Source organism: Mustela nivalis (genome assembly GCF_964662115.1).
Source record: "Mustela nivalis genome assembly, chromosome: 10".
Taxonomy (NCBI): domain Eukaryota; kingdom Metazoa; phylum Chordata; class Mammalia; order Carnivora; family Mustelidae; genus Mustela; species Mustela nivalis.
Window position 1 is genome coordinate 85,391,627 of NC_139029.1, and position 17,978 is coordinate 85,409,604.

A 17,978-nucleotide genomic window follows, 5' to 3' on the forward strand; every position below is an offset into this window, starting at 1 on the left:
TTCATAGAAATCGGGGGAGTGAAAGGCTTATGATGAGTTCAAGGAACAGCAGACATAAGAAACCAGGGAATGACAAACAGCAGGACACCATTCACAAAGGCGCTACTTTGTTTTTACCTCGGTTTGTGCTATTGTCTCCTCAGTTACAGTGGGTGTCTCTGTTACAAATTCAGCCTCCTTATACTCTGCTTCCCCATACTCATAGTCATATTCCATTATATCCTCAGGTGCATACTACATCGCAAAGGAAAAAATATCAGGCGATTTTGTTAGTTGCAGGTAATACTAACAACAAAGTGGTAACTGCCTTAACTTTTACTTACAGTAAAGGTTAAGAGGCAAGGAAATGTTGTTATTTAAATGTTATTTTTTTATTACAAAAAGTGTTATACCATCCTATATAGAGTACAATAACACAGGAATGACAAAGCAGGTTTTCTAAGAGCAGAATCGTGGTTAGGGCTGTGAGGAAACTAAAAATTTTGAACTTTAATTCAAACTTAATTAATATTCAAAATTTTAGTTAATGGCTTTTTTTGAACACAGCAATTATGTGCTTGGTCACAGTTGTTAAATATTCATGTTAATTTTTATTTGTAAAAATTGCTACATAAAAATTTGTTAAAATTCCCTAAGGATTTTACTGTAATGTCAATGGGTGCTTTTTTTTTTCATTAAACTACATGCTTAAAATTTAAAATCTGGACAGTAGTCTTTCCAAGTATGATAGAATGTTTATGTTGTGAATCAGAAAGGGGAGAGGAGGAAAGGAAATGCAAGGAGCATAAAATTAGTCTAAACAGAACGCTGGAACTAATGAAAAAATAAAATCTAAAATTTATTCAGAAATCTCTAATTTGCTATAGACAAGATCAAAATGAGCACAAAATACTTGTGAAACATTACAGATTTGAAAGTTAGATCTGTTTCTAGTTAATACATTATTTCAGCTTTTAAAGATACTGCTTTTTTCTCTATCAAAAAAGCACAGTACCTAGACCTCATAAACTACTTAAACCTAACTCACATTGGAAAATAGTATTTTATACTAGATTCTTCTGTATTAAAATAACTTAGTTGGAAAGAGATATGTTTCTTAATAGAGGCATGTACAAGAAAATCATACATATTAAGTGACAAGGAAAATAATGTATTCATCTTCAAAGCCAACTATCTCTATCAAAACTTGAATTTGTAAATAAGAATATAGTTATCATGAAACATATATTAATCATTGGTTTTAATCAAAATTAATGTAAATATACTAAGGTCATATATATATATAATATATTAAGTAGTAAACTCAACAAGCTGAATAGTTAATATAAATTATTTATATTAATATATATTAGATATATATCTTATCTATAACATAGATATAGATATTTTATATATATATACATATATATATACACATATATATGTATATATATATATGCTAAAAGCAACCTATTTGGAATTCTTCAGCTTTATATTTGGTAAAATTCCAATTATACTCCAGCTGGATTTCAAAATTGCCACAAAAACCTTTTTGATCTGCCAATAAATAACTGTTGACCATATGTCATTTAGAAAATTGTGATCACTATACCTTCTAACAAGCTCTATTAACTATAGCAATGCAAATGAATGCAAATTTCACAGACCTATAATGAGACGTGTCTAAATCTGATCCTCTAGCAACATTATACATTTCACCTTTTATGAAACATGCTCACTAGAGTAAACTTTCTAGATGGTTCAACTGAAGGTCATATTGAAATATAAACATAAACTTATCTTTAGTTTTCTTTATGGCTGTCAAAACTCTGATTTGATTAAATTAACTGAAATGCATTCATAATTCTATCTACTCAGTAACAGTTTGATTATCAATGAATATACAAAGTACTTCAACAAAGCTTTATTCTAATTGAATTTGTACAGAATTTGGTAAATTAGAAAAATGCATGTATAGAACACTGAACACTTGTTTCTTCATGCCTCTGCAATCAAGATATAATACCAACTACTTCTAAGAAAGTTAATGTAAACATTGTTAATAATATCATTAAATAGGGGCACCTGAGTGGCTCAGTGGGTTAAGCCTCTACATTCAGCTCAGGTCATGATCTCAGCGTCCTGGGATAGAGCCCCACATCAGGCTCTCTGCTCAGCAGGGAGCCTGCTTCCCCCACCTTCTCTCTGCCTGTCTCTCTGCCTACTTGTGATTCTCTCTGTCAAATAAATAAAAAATTTTTTAAAAATCATTAAATAAATAGAATGATTAAATATTGAATTTAGATACATATTAAAAAGACATAAATTCTGACTAAATATTGTATAATGAATAATTTTTTGTAGTTATGGTCAATCATGTTGGAATAAGAAATATTAGATTTATACAGCTACCAGCTGCCAACTTCAAGTAAAACATAAAAAAGAAAAGATTTGATAGTCTATGTTGTAGAGTTTTAAATTAAGGCAGACTTTTCAAAATCAGGTGCATCTATAATGAGTTTTAAAAACATAAGACAATAAACAAGACACAAAGGGCTGATTTTTCAAATGCATAGTTTAATGCATCTTACATGAAGCATGGTATTCAGAAATATATCAATATATACCAACCTATGTCATTTTTTGTTGTTGTTGTTGTTTTTCTTGTAAGAGGAAACATCTAATCTCCGTAAGTTTCTCCTCTTTTTAAAATCTTACCAAATAATGACCAACCAGACTAGTTGTGATTATGGTATACTGGAAGAAATAATATCCTCACTTCCCTAGACACTAAAGCACATCTTTTTCTTAGAGTCTTTCAGGAGTCAGTGAAGATCACCACTTCTATTCTTACCTCTCTCTTTTTTTTTTTTTTTAAGATTTATTTATTTATTTATTTTAGAGAGGTGGGGGAGGGGTAAAGGGAGAGGGAGAGATCTCAAACAGACTCCCCACTGACCATGGAAACGAGGAAGAGCTTGATCTCATAACCCTGAGATCACAACCTGAGCCAAAATCATGAGTTAGACCCTCACAACTGAGCTACCCAGGCATCCCTGCTCTTATTTCTTTATCTAAATAACATCCCCTTCATGGTGGTATTGAGTATACTTGGCGTTACTGTACATGAAGCTTTATAACCTATTTTTGGAGATGACCATCTATACTCATTATGGAATTTTGTACTGCCTTGAAAACAGAGAGAACTGGCTGTGATCAATGAGATGAATATATGTAAAAAGACATGCAATGATGGAATGCTTTCAGGTTTGATATGTGAGTAGCCTAGCATTATTTATAGTGCATGAGTAGAGAGGAGAGACACATTTCATTGTAACACATTCAATATAGAAACTGGTAAGAAATGCTATATTTATTAGAGCATCACCCAACTGGATTTCCACACAGTTTGTGTTATAGCAATACATTGTTTTTCTTCTCAAACTCTCCTAGTAAAAACATGTTGGACTTCTTAAATATAGATTATCAACAACTAACGTAGAAAAGGGCAAATTTACTTTTAAATTTTACTTTTTTATCTAGATAAAAATGTATAAAAACTATTTTGCTTTAAAATAACTCAGTTTAACTGACACAATAGCATTAAAATATATAATAAAATACCTCAAGGTGACATTTTAAGAAAGCATACCTTCATTCTTCCAAAAATCAGAGCCATATCTGTTGCTAAAAAGAACAAAACTTATCTTTCTTAAAACAGGAGCAAAATAAATCTCAGCAATCTCAAACATGTATACCATGTATAAATATTATAAATTTTAATACTGAATAATCACATAATCTCTAAGGTATAAAAGCCCTAAACCTGATGGTATTTAGCTATCCTCTTGGAATTCACAAAAAAAAAAAAAAAAAAAAAAAAAAAAAAAAACCTGTTTAAATAAATCTTGAGGGTATAAAAAGACTGAGGCACAGGAAAACTGTGAAAAAATCAACTACCCAAGCAATTTCTTTTTTCTCTCTCATATTTGCTTTTCTGTCAGCTTCTTAAGACTTTATCCTGTTTTAAAAAGAACATTAATATTAAGTTATGGAAAAGATCAGTGCAACAGAATTCACTATCGTACTTTAAAAAGAAAAATGATGTCAACAAATCTATCTCAAGCACTTAGATGGCAAAATTCTAATGGAACTCACATGCAAAAACAGTAATACATTAAAATAAAAAAGATCCTAACCTCTTCTAAGTAGTCAAGCTCAAAAGATGGAAACAAATAATACCTTTAGCAAGTAAGAATGCTATTTGAGCTATTTTCAGACATTAAGGCAGCCTTGATGTTTTCAAACTTCCAACCCCCTCTCTTAAAATTTAACACTCTTCACCTTGAGAAAAAAGAATCTAAAAAAATTGTTTTGCTGCCAACTAAAGACTAAATTCCTTCCAGTTTGCTTGTTTTTTTAATTTCCAGAAGATCCACATCAAAGGATTTTACCAAAAATCTGGATAAGGGTACATTGTACTGTATTTTTTGTTTTGGGGAATATTCAATTCTGCCAAAATTGTTATGGTTATGCAAACTTACTTTTTGGTCTGAAAGAGAATAGGGTTAAATTTCATTATGGTAAATTCTCTTGCAAAAATGGCCTGGAAGAAGGGTTTCACATTTGAATTTCAAATTAAGTGACATAATAAGAATCAAAGTACATGAATAGTTTTAGTTACTGCATTTAGATCATACTGCTTTTCATTTTATTACTCTTTATGTCAAATTTTGTGGAAGACAAAGAAAACATACATATCAGTGTAGCCATGCCCAATAAGAAACAGAAAAAAAAAAATCTCTCTAAATACTCAACACAGCCTGAAACTTTAAGGTAGCTCTAGTGTCACTTTCTCATCTACCTGAATTGCCAAAGGCAAGTGCACCGAAGGATATGTCACCCTTATCTGGAGGCTGTGTCAATTATTTAACTTCCAAGGGCAGATATACAGCTTTTAGATATTTATGTAGCAGAAATATAGCTTTTAGATAAGTATCTTTTTCTCACCTCCCCCCAAATAAAATATGCTCATATACACACATACAAGTGAGGTATCTCTATTTATCAGAAGTTTAAGTAACAGAGTACTTGAAAGGAAAAACACCCAAAATATTTAAATCACTCTTCTAGAAATGGTAAAACACTATTAAATGCAAAGTATACTTTAATCAAAATTGAATAATAGTGATAAGCCTCAAAACTACAGGAGTAAGTCTATACCATTAAAATGAGAAAACGTGCCCTGATGTTACGGTCCTCACCTCATCAATCTGCGGTTCCTGAGCCTGAGCAGCCTTGGGCACTGAAGAGTCACAGTCTGGACTATAATGCTCACAGTAGTCATAAGCAGCTTTGGGGTCACCTATGATCAACAGCTGCTGGATGTCCCCCTGTCAAGAAATAAACATGGATGTAGTGAGCATATTCGGATATACATAGATCAGAGCAAGATTTACTCTAGGAAATAATGTGTAGTTTATTGTTGAATACCTGAAGAATTATCACTTACATTCAATGTTAAAAATAGTCTTACAGGACAAAACAAAGAAGCAAGGGAAAAAGAGAAAGACAGACAAAGAAAGCAAGAAACAGACTCTTAACTATAAATAATAAACCGATAGTTACCAGAGGAGAGGTGAGAGCAGTATGGGTAAAACAGGGGATGGGGATTGAAAAGCGAACTTGTCATGATGAGCACAGAGTAATGGAATTGTGGAAACACCATACTGCACACATGACACTAATGTAACACTGAGTGCTAGCTACACTGGAATTAAAACAAAAAACTTAAATAAAAAATAGTCTGATAAAATTAAAGAAAAACTCACACCTGTCTTACAAATCAGCTGTTAATATTAAGCTGTTATTCTATTATTCTGTGGTTTAGACAATCTTTACTATATGCATCCATTTGTTAAAACTTGATTTTACTGCATTCACAGCTTACACTGCATAAAATAAGACAAAGAAAATATAAGTAATAAGCTGAGCTGTTAATATTAAGCTGTTATTCTATTATTCTGTGGTTTAGACAATCTTTACTATATGCATCCATTTGTTAAAACTTGATTTTACTGCATTCACAGCTTACACTGCATAAAATAAGACAAAGAAAATATAAGTAATAAGCTGATGAAACAGTAAATAAAATTTAAAACCTCTAGATATATAAAGATAGTAATATATTTTCAACATAAACTACACAGTTCAACCAAATCAAAGGGAATTATTATTATTAGACAAATTTATATGAGAATTTTTAAAAGAAAATATAGATCCTACTATTGTGTTCTCATAAAGGAGTTGGTATCAAAAGGAATTCTTATTTACAAAGATGGGTAAGAAATGCAGAGACCAGAAAAATTCAAATTATGAATAAAAAGCCAGAAATTTGAGATATTTTTACTAAGTAATGGAGCATCTAAGCATACATTAAAACTCTCTTATTTTGAATTCTGCATAATTTTAATTTAAAAAATTACAAATAATTAGTAACAGGATTATCTAAAGAGTTTAATTGCAGGAGATTCTGGAAACTGGTTCTGAAAACTGTGTAAGCAAGAGAAAAACTGTAATATTCTGCTCCTGAAGCAATCTGACTATTTCCACAGGGTATAATTCAACATGTAACTAGTTTCATATAAAGCCATGGGTCACGGCTATATCAATTCATAAATATACTCAGGCCCAGAAGAATTTTTGAGTCAATAGTCATTTGACTTGATAATTAAAGTCCTTGTAATTTTGAGCACATAAGTCTGATCCATAGAACTCCTGATTCCATTTTGAATAATTTCAAAGTTATTCCAGCTTTTTGGCATGTTGTTAACAGGAGTGACATAATAAGAATCAAAGTATAGCCTAATGAAAATATAGAAAATATAGACATTAAATTTTAAAAGTCTCTTACAAAGAATCCCAGGAGAGAATTTCATCATTTCATCTAGTCATTTCATTCGATCATTCATTCAAACAGTGCTTTAATAAACCATAAGAGACTCTGAACTATTGAGAACAAACTGAGGGTTGATGGAAGGAGATGGCCTGGGGTGGTCTCTATGGGTGATAGATATTAAGGAGGGTCATTGTGTCAAGCACTGGATGTTATAGATAAGTGATGAATCACTAAATTCTACTCCTGAAACCAATATTACACTCTATGTTTAACTAGAATTTAAGTAAAAATTTGGAAATAAAAGAACAGTCTTTAATATGGTCAAGTAACACCCAAGTAACAAAATAAATAACAAAATAAATAGTCATAATAAATAACAAAATAAAATAGTCATACTATTTTAGTGTTCCAATTTGAAAATTATTTATTTCCATGTCATGAGTCAATATAATTAATCAATCAAATTAGATTGTTTCTGAGATTTTTTTTTCAGAATTCTTTTTTGTAAATAGATAGGAAAGTCTCTAATATTTCATTATGCCCATTGATTTTAAATATGCTCACATATTTAACTAATATAAGTTCTTAAAATTTATTGATAGCATCTCTCAAATATTAGCTGATCAATTCAGAACACTGAGTAGCCACAACTGAATTATATACAAATAATTATATAGTTATATAAATTGATAATAATAAGTAACAAACAGAAATCTGAATACACAGTTTTTCATTCCGTTGTTAAGATAATAATGAGGCGAGGGAGGAGTAAAGATGGCGGAGAAGTAGCAGGCTGAGACTACTTCAGCTAGCCGGAGATCAGCTAGATAGCTTATCTAAAGATTGCAAACACCAAAAATCCATCGGCAGATCGAAGAGAAGAAGAACAGCAATTCTGGAAACAGAAAAACAACCACTTTCTGAAAGGTAGGACCGGCGGAGAAGTCAATCCAAAGCGATGGGAAGATAGACACGGGGGGGGGGGGGGGGGGGAGCAACGGCGCACAAAATCAGGACTTTTAAAAGTCTGTTCCGCTGAGGGACATCACTCCAGAGGCTAAACCGGGGCGAAGCCCACCCGGGGTCAGCGTGGCCCCAGGTCCCGCAGGGTCACAGAAGGATCGGGGGTGTCTGAGTGTCGCAGAGCTTGCGGGTATTGGAACGGGAAAGCCGGCTACAGAGACAGAGCCGACAGTAAGCTCACAGCTCGGTGTTACCTTGAACCAGTCGCAGGCTCGGTGAGCTCGGAGCGCGGCCGGAGGTCAGGCAGACGGGAGTAACTGGACGCTGTTCTCTGAGGGCGCACTGAGGAGTGCGGCCCTGGGCTCTCGGCTCCTCCGGGCCGGAGACCAGGAGGCCGCCATTTGTATTCCCGTCCTCCGGAACTCTACAGAAAGCGCTCAGGGAACAAAAGCTCCTGAAAGCAAACCCCAGCGGATAACTTACCCCGGCCCCTTATCAGGCTGGGCAAAGACACTTGAGAATCACTACACCAGGCCCCTCCCCCAGAAGATCAACAAGAAATCCAGCCAAGACCAAGTTCACCTACCAAGGAGTGCAGTTTCAATACCAAGGAGAACAGCAGAATTCCAGAGGAGGAGAAAGCAAAGCACGGAACTCATGGCTTTTTCCTTGTGATTTTTTTTAGTCTTGCAGTTAATTTAATTTTTTTCTTTTTCATTTTTTGTTTTCTTTCTCACCTTCTGGTAATTTTTTTTTTTAACTTTTACCTTTTTCTTTTTTAATGTTTTTTAACTAGTTTATCCAATATATATATTTTTTCTTTGTTATATTTTTCTTATTTGTTTTCTTTTTTTTAATTCTTTTCTTTTCTTTTTTTTTTTTTCTTCCTTTTAAAACCTCTTTCTATCCCCTTTCTCCCCCCTCACGATTTGAGATCTCTTCTAATTTGGTTAAAGCATATTTTCCTGGGGTTGTTGCCACCCTTTTAGTATTTTACTTGCTCCTTCATATACTCTTATCTGGACAAAATGACAAGACGGAAAAATTCAACACAAAAAAAAGAACAAGAGGCAGTACTGACGGCTAGGGACCTAATCAATACAGATATTGGTAATATGTCAGATCTAGAGTTCAGAATGACAATTCTCGAGGTTCTAGCCGGGCTCAAAAAAGGAATGGAAGACATTAGAGAAACCCTCTCGAGAGATATAAAAGCCCTTTCTGGAGAAATAAAAGAACTAAAATCTAACCAAGTTGAAATCAAAAAAGCTATTAATGAGGTGCAATCAAAAATGGAGGTTCTCACTGCTAGGATAAATGAGGCAGAAGAAAGAAATTAGTGATATAGAAGACCAAATGACAGAGAATAAAGAAGCTGAGCAAAAGAGGGACAAACAGCTACTGGACCACGAGGGGAGAATTCGAGAGATAAGTGACACCAGAAGACGAAACAACATTAGAATAATTGGGATTCCAGAAGAAGAAGAAAGAGAGAGGGGAGCAGAAGGTATACTGGAGAAAATTATTGGGGAGAATTTCCCCAATATGCCAAAAGGAATGAGCATCAAAATTCAGGAGGTTCAGAGAACGCTTCTCAAAATCAATAAGAATAGGCCCACACCCCGTCACCTAATATTAAAATTTACAAGTCTCAGTGACAAAGAGAAAATCCTGAAAGCAGCCCGGGAAAAGAAGTCTGTAACATACAATGGTAAAAATATTAGATTGGCAGCTGACTTATCCACAGATACCTGGCAGGCCAGAAAGAGCTGGCATGATATTTTCAAAGCACTAAATGAGAAAAACATGCAGTCAAGAATACTATATCCAGCTGGGCTATCATTGAAAATAGAAGGAGAGATTAAAACCTTCCAGGACAAAGAAAAACTGAAAGAATTTGCAAACACCAAACCAGCTCTACAGGAAATTTTGAAAGGGGTCCTCTAAGCAAAGAGAGAGCCTACAAGTGGTAGATCAGAAAGGAACAGAGACCATATACAGTAACAGTCACCTTACAGGCAATACAATGGCACTAAATACATATCTCTCAACAGTTACCCTGAATGTTAATGGGCTAAATGCCCCTGTCAAAAGACACAGGGTATCAGAATGGATAAAAAAACAAAACCCATCTATATGTTGCCTCCAAGAAACTCATTTTAAGCCCGAAGACACCTCCAGATTTAAAGTGATGGGGTGGAAAAGAATTTACCATGCTAATGGACATCAAAAGAAAGCAGGAGTAGCAATCCTTATATCAGATGAATTAGATTTTAAGCCAAAGACTATAATAAGAGATGAGGAAGGACACTATATCATACTGAAAGGGTCTGTCCAACAAGATTTAACAATTTTAAATATCTATGCCCCCAACGTGGGAGCAGCCAACTATATAAACCAATTAATAACAAAATCAAAGAAACACATCAACAATAATACAATAATAGTAGGGGACTTTAACACTCCCCTCACTGAAATGGACAGATCATCCAAGCAAAAGATCAGCAAGGAAATAAAGGCCTTAAACGACACACTGGACCAGATGGACATCACAGATATATTCAGAACATTTCATCCCAAAGCAACAGAATACACATTCTTCTCTAGTGCACAGGGAACATTCTCCAGAATAGATCACATCCTCGGTCCTAAATCAGGACTCTACTGGTATCAAAAGATTGGGATCATTCCCTGCATATTTTCAGACCACAATGCTCTAAAGCTAGAATCAACCACAAAAGGAAGTTTGAAAAGAACCCAAATACATGGAGACTAAACAGCATCCTTCTAAAGAATGAATGGGTCAACCGGGAAATTAAAGAAGAATTGAAAAAAATCATGGAAACAAATGATAATGAAAATACAACGGTTCAAAATCTGTGGGACACAACAAAGGCAGTCCTGAGAGAAAATATATAGCGGTACAAGCCTTTCTCAAGAAACAAGAAAGGTCTCAGGTACACAACCTAACCCTACACCTAAAGGAGCTGGAGAAAGAACAAGAAAGAAACCCTAAGCCCAGCAGGAGAAGAGAAATCATAAAGATCAGAGCAGAAATAAATGAAATAGAAACCTAAAAAACAATAGAACAAATCAACGAAACTAGGAGCTGGTTCTTTGAAAGAATTAATAAAATTGATAAACCCCTGGCCCGACTTATCAAAAAGAAAAGAGAAAGGACCCAAATAAATAAAATCATGAATGATAGAGGAAAGATCACAACTAACACCAAAGAAATACAAACTATTATAAGAACATACTATGAGCAACTCTACGCCAACAAATTTGACAATCTGGAAGAAATGGATGCATTCCTAGAAACACATAAACTACCACAACTGAACCAGGAAGAAATAGAAAGCCTGAACAGACCCATAACCAGTAAGGAGATTGATACAGTCATTAAAAATCTCCAAACAAACAAAAGCCCAGGGCCAGACGGCTTCCCGGGGGAATTCTACCAAACATTTAAAGAAGAACTAATTCCTATTCTCCTGAAACTGTTCCAAAAAATGGAAATGGAAGGAAAACTTCCAAACTCATTTTATGAGGCCAGCATCACCTTGATCCCAGAACCAGACAAGGATTCCATCAAAAAAGAGAGCTATAGACCAATATCCTTGATGAACACAGATGCGAAAATACTCAACAAAATACTAGCCAATAGGATTCAACAGTACATTAAAAGGATTATTCACCACGACCAAGTGGGATTTATTCCAGGGCTGCAAGTTTGGTTCAACATCCGCAAATCAGTCAGTGTGATACAACACATCAATAAAAGAAAGAACAAGAACCATATGATACTCTCAATAGATGCTGAAAAAGCATTTGACAAAGTACAGCATCCCTTCCTGATCAAAACTCTTCAAAGTGTAGGGATAGAGGGCACATACCTCAATATCATCAAAGCCATCTATGAAAAACCCACCGCAAATATCATTCTCAATGGAGAAAAACTGAGAGCTTTTCCGCTAAGGTCAGGAACACGACAGGGTTGTCCTTTATCACCACTGCTATTCAACATAGTACTAGAGGTCCTAGCCTCAGCAATCAGACAACAAAAGGAAATTAAAGGCATCCAAATCGGCAAAGAAGAAGTCAAATTATCGCTCTTTGCAGATGATATGATACTATATGTGGAAAACCCAAAAGACTCCACTCCAAAACTGCTAGAACCTGTACAGGAATTCAGTAAAGTGTCAGGATATAAAATCAATGCACAGAAATTAGTTGCATTTCTCTACACCAACAGCAAGACAGAAGAAAGAGAAATTAAGGAGTCAATCCCATTTACAATTGCACCCAAAACCATAAGATACCTAGGAATAAACCTAACCAAGGAGGCACAGAATCTATACTCAGAAAACTATAAAGTACTCATGAAAGAAATTGAGGAAGACACAAAGAAATGGAAAAATGTTTCATGCTCCTGGATTGGAAGAATAAATATTGTGAAAATGTCTATGCTACCTAAAGCAATCTACACATTTAATGCAATTCCTATCAAAGTACCATCCATCTTTTTCAAAGAAATGGAACAAATAATTCTAAAATTTATATGGAACCAGAAAAGACCTCGAATAGCCAAAGGGATATTGAAAAAAAAAGTCAGCGTTGGTGGCATCACAATTCCGGACTTCAAGCTCTATTACAAAGCTGTTATCATCAAGACAGCATGGTACTGGCACAAAAACAGACACATAGATCAATGGAACAGAATAGAGAGCCCAGAAATAGACCCTCAAATCTACAGTCAACTAATCTTTGACAAAGCAGGAAAGAATGTCCAATGGAAAAAAGACAGCCTCTTCAATAAATGGTGCTGGGAAAACTGGACAGTCACATGCAGAAAAATGAAATTGGACCATTTCCTTACACCACACACAAAAATAGACTCAAAATGGATGAAGGACCTCAATGTGCGAAAGGAATCCATCAAAATCCTTGAGGAGAACACAGGCATCAACCTCTTCCACATCAGCCGCAGCAACATCTTCCTAGGAACAACGCCAAAAAGGCAAGGGAAGCAAGGGCAAAAATGAACTATTGGATTTCATCAAGATCAAAAGCTTTTGCATAGCAAAGGAAACAGTTAACAAAATCAAAAGACAACTGACAGAATGGGAGAAGATATTTGCAAACGACATATCAGATAAAGGACTAGTGTCCAGAATCTATAAAGAACTTAGCAAACTCAACACCCAAAGAACAAATAATCCAATCAAGAAATGGGCAGAGGACATGAACAGACATTTCTGCAAAGAAGACATCCAGATGGCCAACAGACACATGAAAAAGTGCTCCATATCACTCGGCATCAGGGAAATACAAATCAAAACCACAATGAGATATCACCTCACACCAGTCAGAATGGCTAAAATCAACAAGTCAGGAAATGACAGATGCTGGCGAGGATGCGGAGAAAGGGGAACCCTCCTACACTGTTGGTGGGAATGCAAGCTGGTGCAGCCACTCTGGAAAACAGCATGGAGGTTCCTCAAAATTTTGAAAATAGAACTGCCCTATGACCCAGCAATTGCACTAAAGATACAAACGTAGTGATCCAAAGGGGCACGTGCACCCGAATGTTTATAGCAGCAATGTCCACAATAGCCAAACTATGGAAAGAACCTAGATGTCCATCAACAGATGAATGGATCAAGAAGATGTGGTATATATACACAATGGAATACTATGCAGCCATCAAAAGAAATGAAATCTTGCCATTTGCAACAACATGGATGGAACTAAAGCATATCATGCTTAGTGAAATAAGTCAAGCGGAGAAAGACAACTATCATATGATCTCCTTGATATGAGGAAGTGGTGATGCAACATGGGGGCTTAAGTGGGTAGAAGAATAAATGAAACAAGATGGGATTGGGAAGAAGACAAACCATAAGTGACTCTTAATCTCACAAAACAACCTGAGGGTTGCTGGGGGGAGGGGGTCTGGGAGAAGGGGGTGGGATTATGGACATTGGGGAGGGTATGTGCTTTGGTGAGTGCTGTGAAGTGTGTAAACCTGGTGATTCACAGACCTGTACCCCTGGGGATAAAAATATATGTTTATAAAAAATTAAAGAATTTTTTAAAAAAAAGATAATAATGAGGCATCACTGAGAACATCTTTAGTGCTGCCATCACTGAGGGTTTCAAGTAGAAATCCTGACTCTTAAATTTTCTCCCAACTTTGCCATTAACTATGTGGAATTATGCAAGTCCCCTCATTCATCTTTTGTAAAATGAATACATGTAGTGATCATATCTAAGATCCTCTCCAGAACTCCAGAATTCATATTTAATTATATGAAATACAATGAATCAAGTGAAGCTGTTGCTAAAACAGAAAAAAAAAATGTTGCCTATCTTATAAGCATATGGTATTTTTAAAATAGTATATTTTTTAAAAGAATTCTGGTTTTCTAAGTCCTTACTTGACTCATTAAATGGAATCCTGCCAATCTTTCACTATAAATTCCTATTTCAGGTATTTAATATTTAGCCATAAATTACATTACTGGAAAGAAACTGAAAAATTCAGTTAAAAAGCTACAGTATAATATTCCCCAGAAGGTGTTTTACGGTGTTTTATGTTAATCATAGGACATGCCGTGAGACAGTCTGCAGATAAACAGAAGCACCCTGACAAGATGAATAAACTGTAAATATTTAGATTCAATAGTCACAAAAAGTTCCACAGCTGGAAAAGTGTGAAGTTACCAAGTAATATTGGCATCTGCACCACACGAACCATGAAAAAGACATCCTCCTCCTCTGATGACCTACAAAGCCAGACTTGGAGTTGATGCAATTACCTTGCTATCTACAGCTGTGTCACAGTAGTATTTGCATATAGACAGGATGAGACTAAGGTGAAAAGCAAAGCAAATGTAAAAAAACCAAAAGGTACCCATCTATAAAGATGAGGTTCTTCTAAACATCACATGCAGTGAAAACAATACTGCCACAGTTTTATCAGGACCAATTAATAAGTAATAGCATATTTTCCTTTGACAACTATAATATAATGCACATATGCTAATAATTTTTGTTCGGTTTTTCTCTTTTGTTTTTGCGTTTTGTTTTTTTTATGTGTGTGTGTGTGTTTATAAAGCCTAGCTATTTCAAATTTTGATGCAATGAATAAACTACATCGTGCTCTATAACATACATATTTAAGACACATTTAGCTTTTTCCCATGTATAAAATCAGTTTGATTTAAAAAAATGTGATATAAGAGATTGGACTAATGTTTCAAGGTCAAATGTCAATATGCCACTGTTAAGTGTCTGAATTTCCAAATTCAACTCCTCATCCTATGTGAAGTCAACCAGTGTTTAGTTGGTCAGTTCCCAGCCTAAGTATCCACTGAACTGAACATCACAGCAGCTGATTCCTGGAATGCGCAATGGAAACTGTGCTCTGATCAGCTGTCATGTTCAATTCAGTGTGACCTGAGAATGGATTATATGCTTGGAATAAAATCAAATCACAAGAATGGCAAGGAAACTCATATATAACCAAAACAGCAAATGCAGAGGCTGGATCTATGTTCAACTATCACTGTTCAAATAAAGAGTACATTTTTAACCAGTTTATCTATACATAGTCTCTCTTGAATGTCAGTCTAACAACGAGTATCTGTATATATATATGTGTGTGTGTGTGTGTGTGTGTCTGTATAGTGTTTATTTTTTTATTTTTCTGAAAATTTATTTATTTATTTGTGAGAGAGAGAGTGCACAGAGGGAGAGGGAGAAGCAGACTCCTTGCTGAGCAGGGAGCCTGAAAGGGTCTTGACCCCAGGACCCTGGTTTCATGACCTAACCAACTGAGACACCCAGGCTCCCCACCATGAAGCTTTTAATTCCACTTGTAATCTTGGATGACTCAAACTTTTCATATTAAAACTTGGATGTTGGGGTGCCTGGGTGGCTCAGTGGGTTAAGCCACTGCCTTCAGCTCAGGTCATGATCTCAGGGTCCTGGGATCGAGTCCCGCATTGGGCTCTCTGCTCAGCAGGGAGCCTGCTTCCTCCTCCTCTCTCTCTCTCTGCCTGCCTCTCTGCCTACTTGTGATCTCTCTCTGTCAAATAAATAAATAAAATCTTAAAAAAAAAAAAAAACTTGGATGTTACTTACATTCTAAGAGAATAATTTACTTTTTTAAAAAAGATTTTATTTATTATTTGACAGATCACAAGTAGGTGGAGAGGCAAGCAGAGAGAGAGGGGGAAGAAGGCTCCCCCCTGAGCAGAGACCCCGATGTGAGGCTCGACCCCAGAACCCCGAGATCATGACCTGAGCCGAAGGCAGAGGCTTAACCCACTGAGCCACCCTAGTGTCCTGAGAATAATTTACTTTTGATAATATCTGAAAAAATAGACCTAAGTATCTATAGATGATGTCCCTCACTGAATTTCATAAATTGTAGAATTAAAAATTTCTTTTCACTTAATACTAAAGTAAATGACACAGCTGCAATTGTGTTCTATAAAGTTATCTAAACTGCAAATTTCCCATAACACATTCTTGTCCCCGTTAATTTTACAACAGGTAGATATTTCAATGGGAATGAATGTTTTTATGAAATGCTTCTTGGAAAAACCTTAATGATATGTTATGAGCAAACATGAGTTAGTTTGATGAAGAAGATGCAGAGGGAAATAGCACTAAATAGAAAAAGCATCTTAACCAAAGTTTTGGAGGTGTGAAACAGGATGAGGAAGCCAGAGAAGTAACCACAGTGCCCCGTAGTTGAAAGGAAGGCCCTATGTGATGATAATGAGTAGTGAGAGTTGAGAGTGGAAAAGAGGCGATGGGAGGAACAATTAAACAAACAAACAAACAAAACCTTGTTATGTGAACTCAATTCTAGAAGTTATGGAGTCTCATTCAAGGATTTTGAACAATGGAACAAATGATCAATGCTGTATTTTAATTAAATCATTGACAACAGGGGCGCCTGGGTGGCTCAGTGGGTTAAGCCGCTGCCTTTGGCTCAGGTCATGATCTCAGGGTCCTGGGATCGAGCCCCGCATCAGACTCTCTGCTCAGCAGGGAGCCTGCTTCCTCCTCTCTCTCTGCCTGCCTCTCTGCCTACTTGTGATCTCTCTCTGTCAAATAAATAAATAAAATCTTTAAAAAAAATCATTGACAACATAGGGAAGGATGATTTGGATGCAGCCAGTTTGGAAGCATGGGAATCAGTTAGGAATCCACGTAGTTAAGTGCTGAGAAATTAAACTAAGCCAAAGCACAAATGAACAAAAGAGACATAGAGCTGACATATTAGGGAAAAATAACTGCAGGGTTCAGAGACTGGGCGCTAATAATGGAGTGGGTTGAAAATGGCAGGAAAAATGAAGAAAAGTGCATTAGAGAGGAATGGAAAGCAATTCTTTAGTTTCTGGAGTGAGCAGCAGCAGGACGGCAAAAAAATCATTTACTCAGTTAAGAGACATAATAAATAAAAGGAAATATTTGGGGATGAGCCTCTTAGGTCTACAAAATGGAATGGTAATTAATAATGGTTTCCAGAATAAGTTCAGTTTTTCTTCCAAGAAAATTGTCTTCATTTACTTTTGAATTGTGTCCCTCTACTTGCAGATTGTAAGGTTTATCACTGAAGCCAAAGCGAGCTACAGGAATCAGTAAGAATCAGGGAAAATTTCCCTTTATCAAACAGTACATACTTCTCTTTCTTATAGCAATCTATATGCATTTTCTCATTGCTAATCAAAGATAAAATGAACTTGCCCAGACTTAGTGTTTCGGGCTCAACTGTGTGCCCCTCAACCAACCCAGATTTATATACTTTTTTTTTAAGTCTTAACCTCATTGTGTAAACTTATTTGGAGACAGAACCTATAGAGAGATAATTAAGGTAAAATGAAGTCATTATGGTGGGTCCTAATTCAATACAACCATCCCTTTGTAAGGAGATTAGGACACAGACACAACCAAAAAAAGACTACATGAAGACAGAAGGAGAAGCGGGTCACCTACAACATACAGAGAGAGGTCTCAGAAGAAATCAAAATCAAACCTGCTAACATTTTGATCACAGAGTTTTAGCATCCAGAACTGTGAAAAAAAAAATAAGGTTCTGTTGTTTAAGACAGTCAGTCTG

General features: G+C 35.6%; 1 protein-coding gene across 7 annotated transcripts in view; it reads right to left on the reverse strand.

Moving 5' to 3' along the window:
- COL11A1 (collagen type XI alpha 1 chain) overlaps positions 1-17,978 on the reverse strand; it is a 204,941-nt gene that overhangs the window by 128,654 nt on the left and 58,309 nt on the right. For 5 of the 7 annotated variants that reach the window (XM_082686179.1, XM_082686182.1, XM_082686180.1 and 2 more), the window contains 2 exons: positions 5,244-5,372; positions 118-234 (listed from right to left, as the gene is read on the reverse strand). In XM_082686179.1, the coding sequence (XP_082542305.1) occupies positions 118-234; positions 5,244-5,372 (246 nt within the window). The remainder of the gene's footprint in view (positions 1-117; positions 235-5,243; positions 5,373-17,978) is intronic. The other 2 variants (XM_082686184.1, XM_082686181.1) reach the window with 1 other exon arrangement.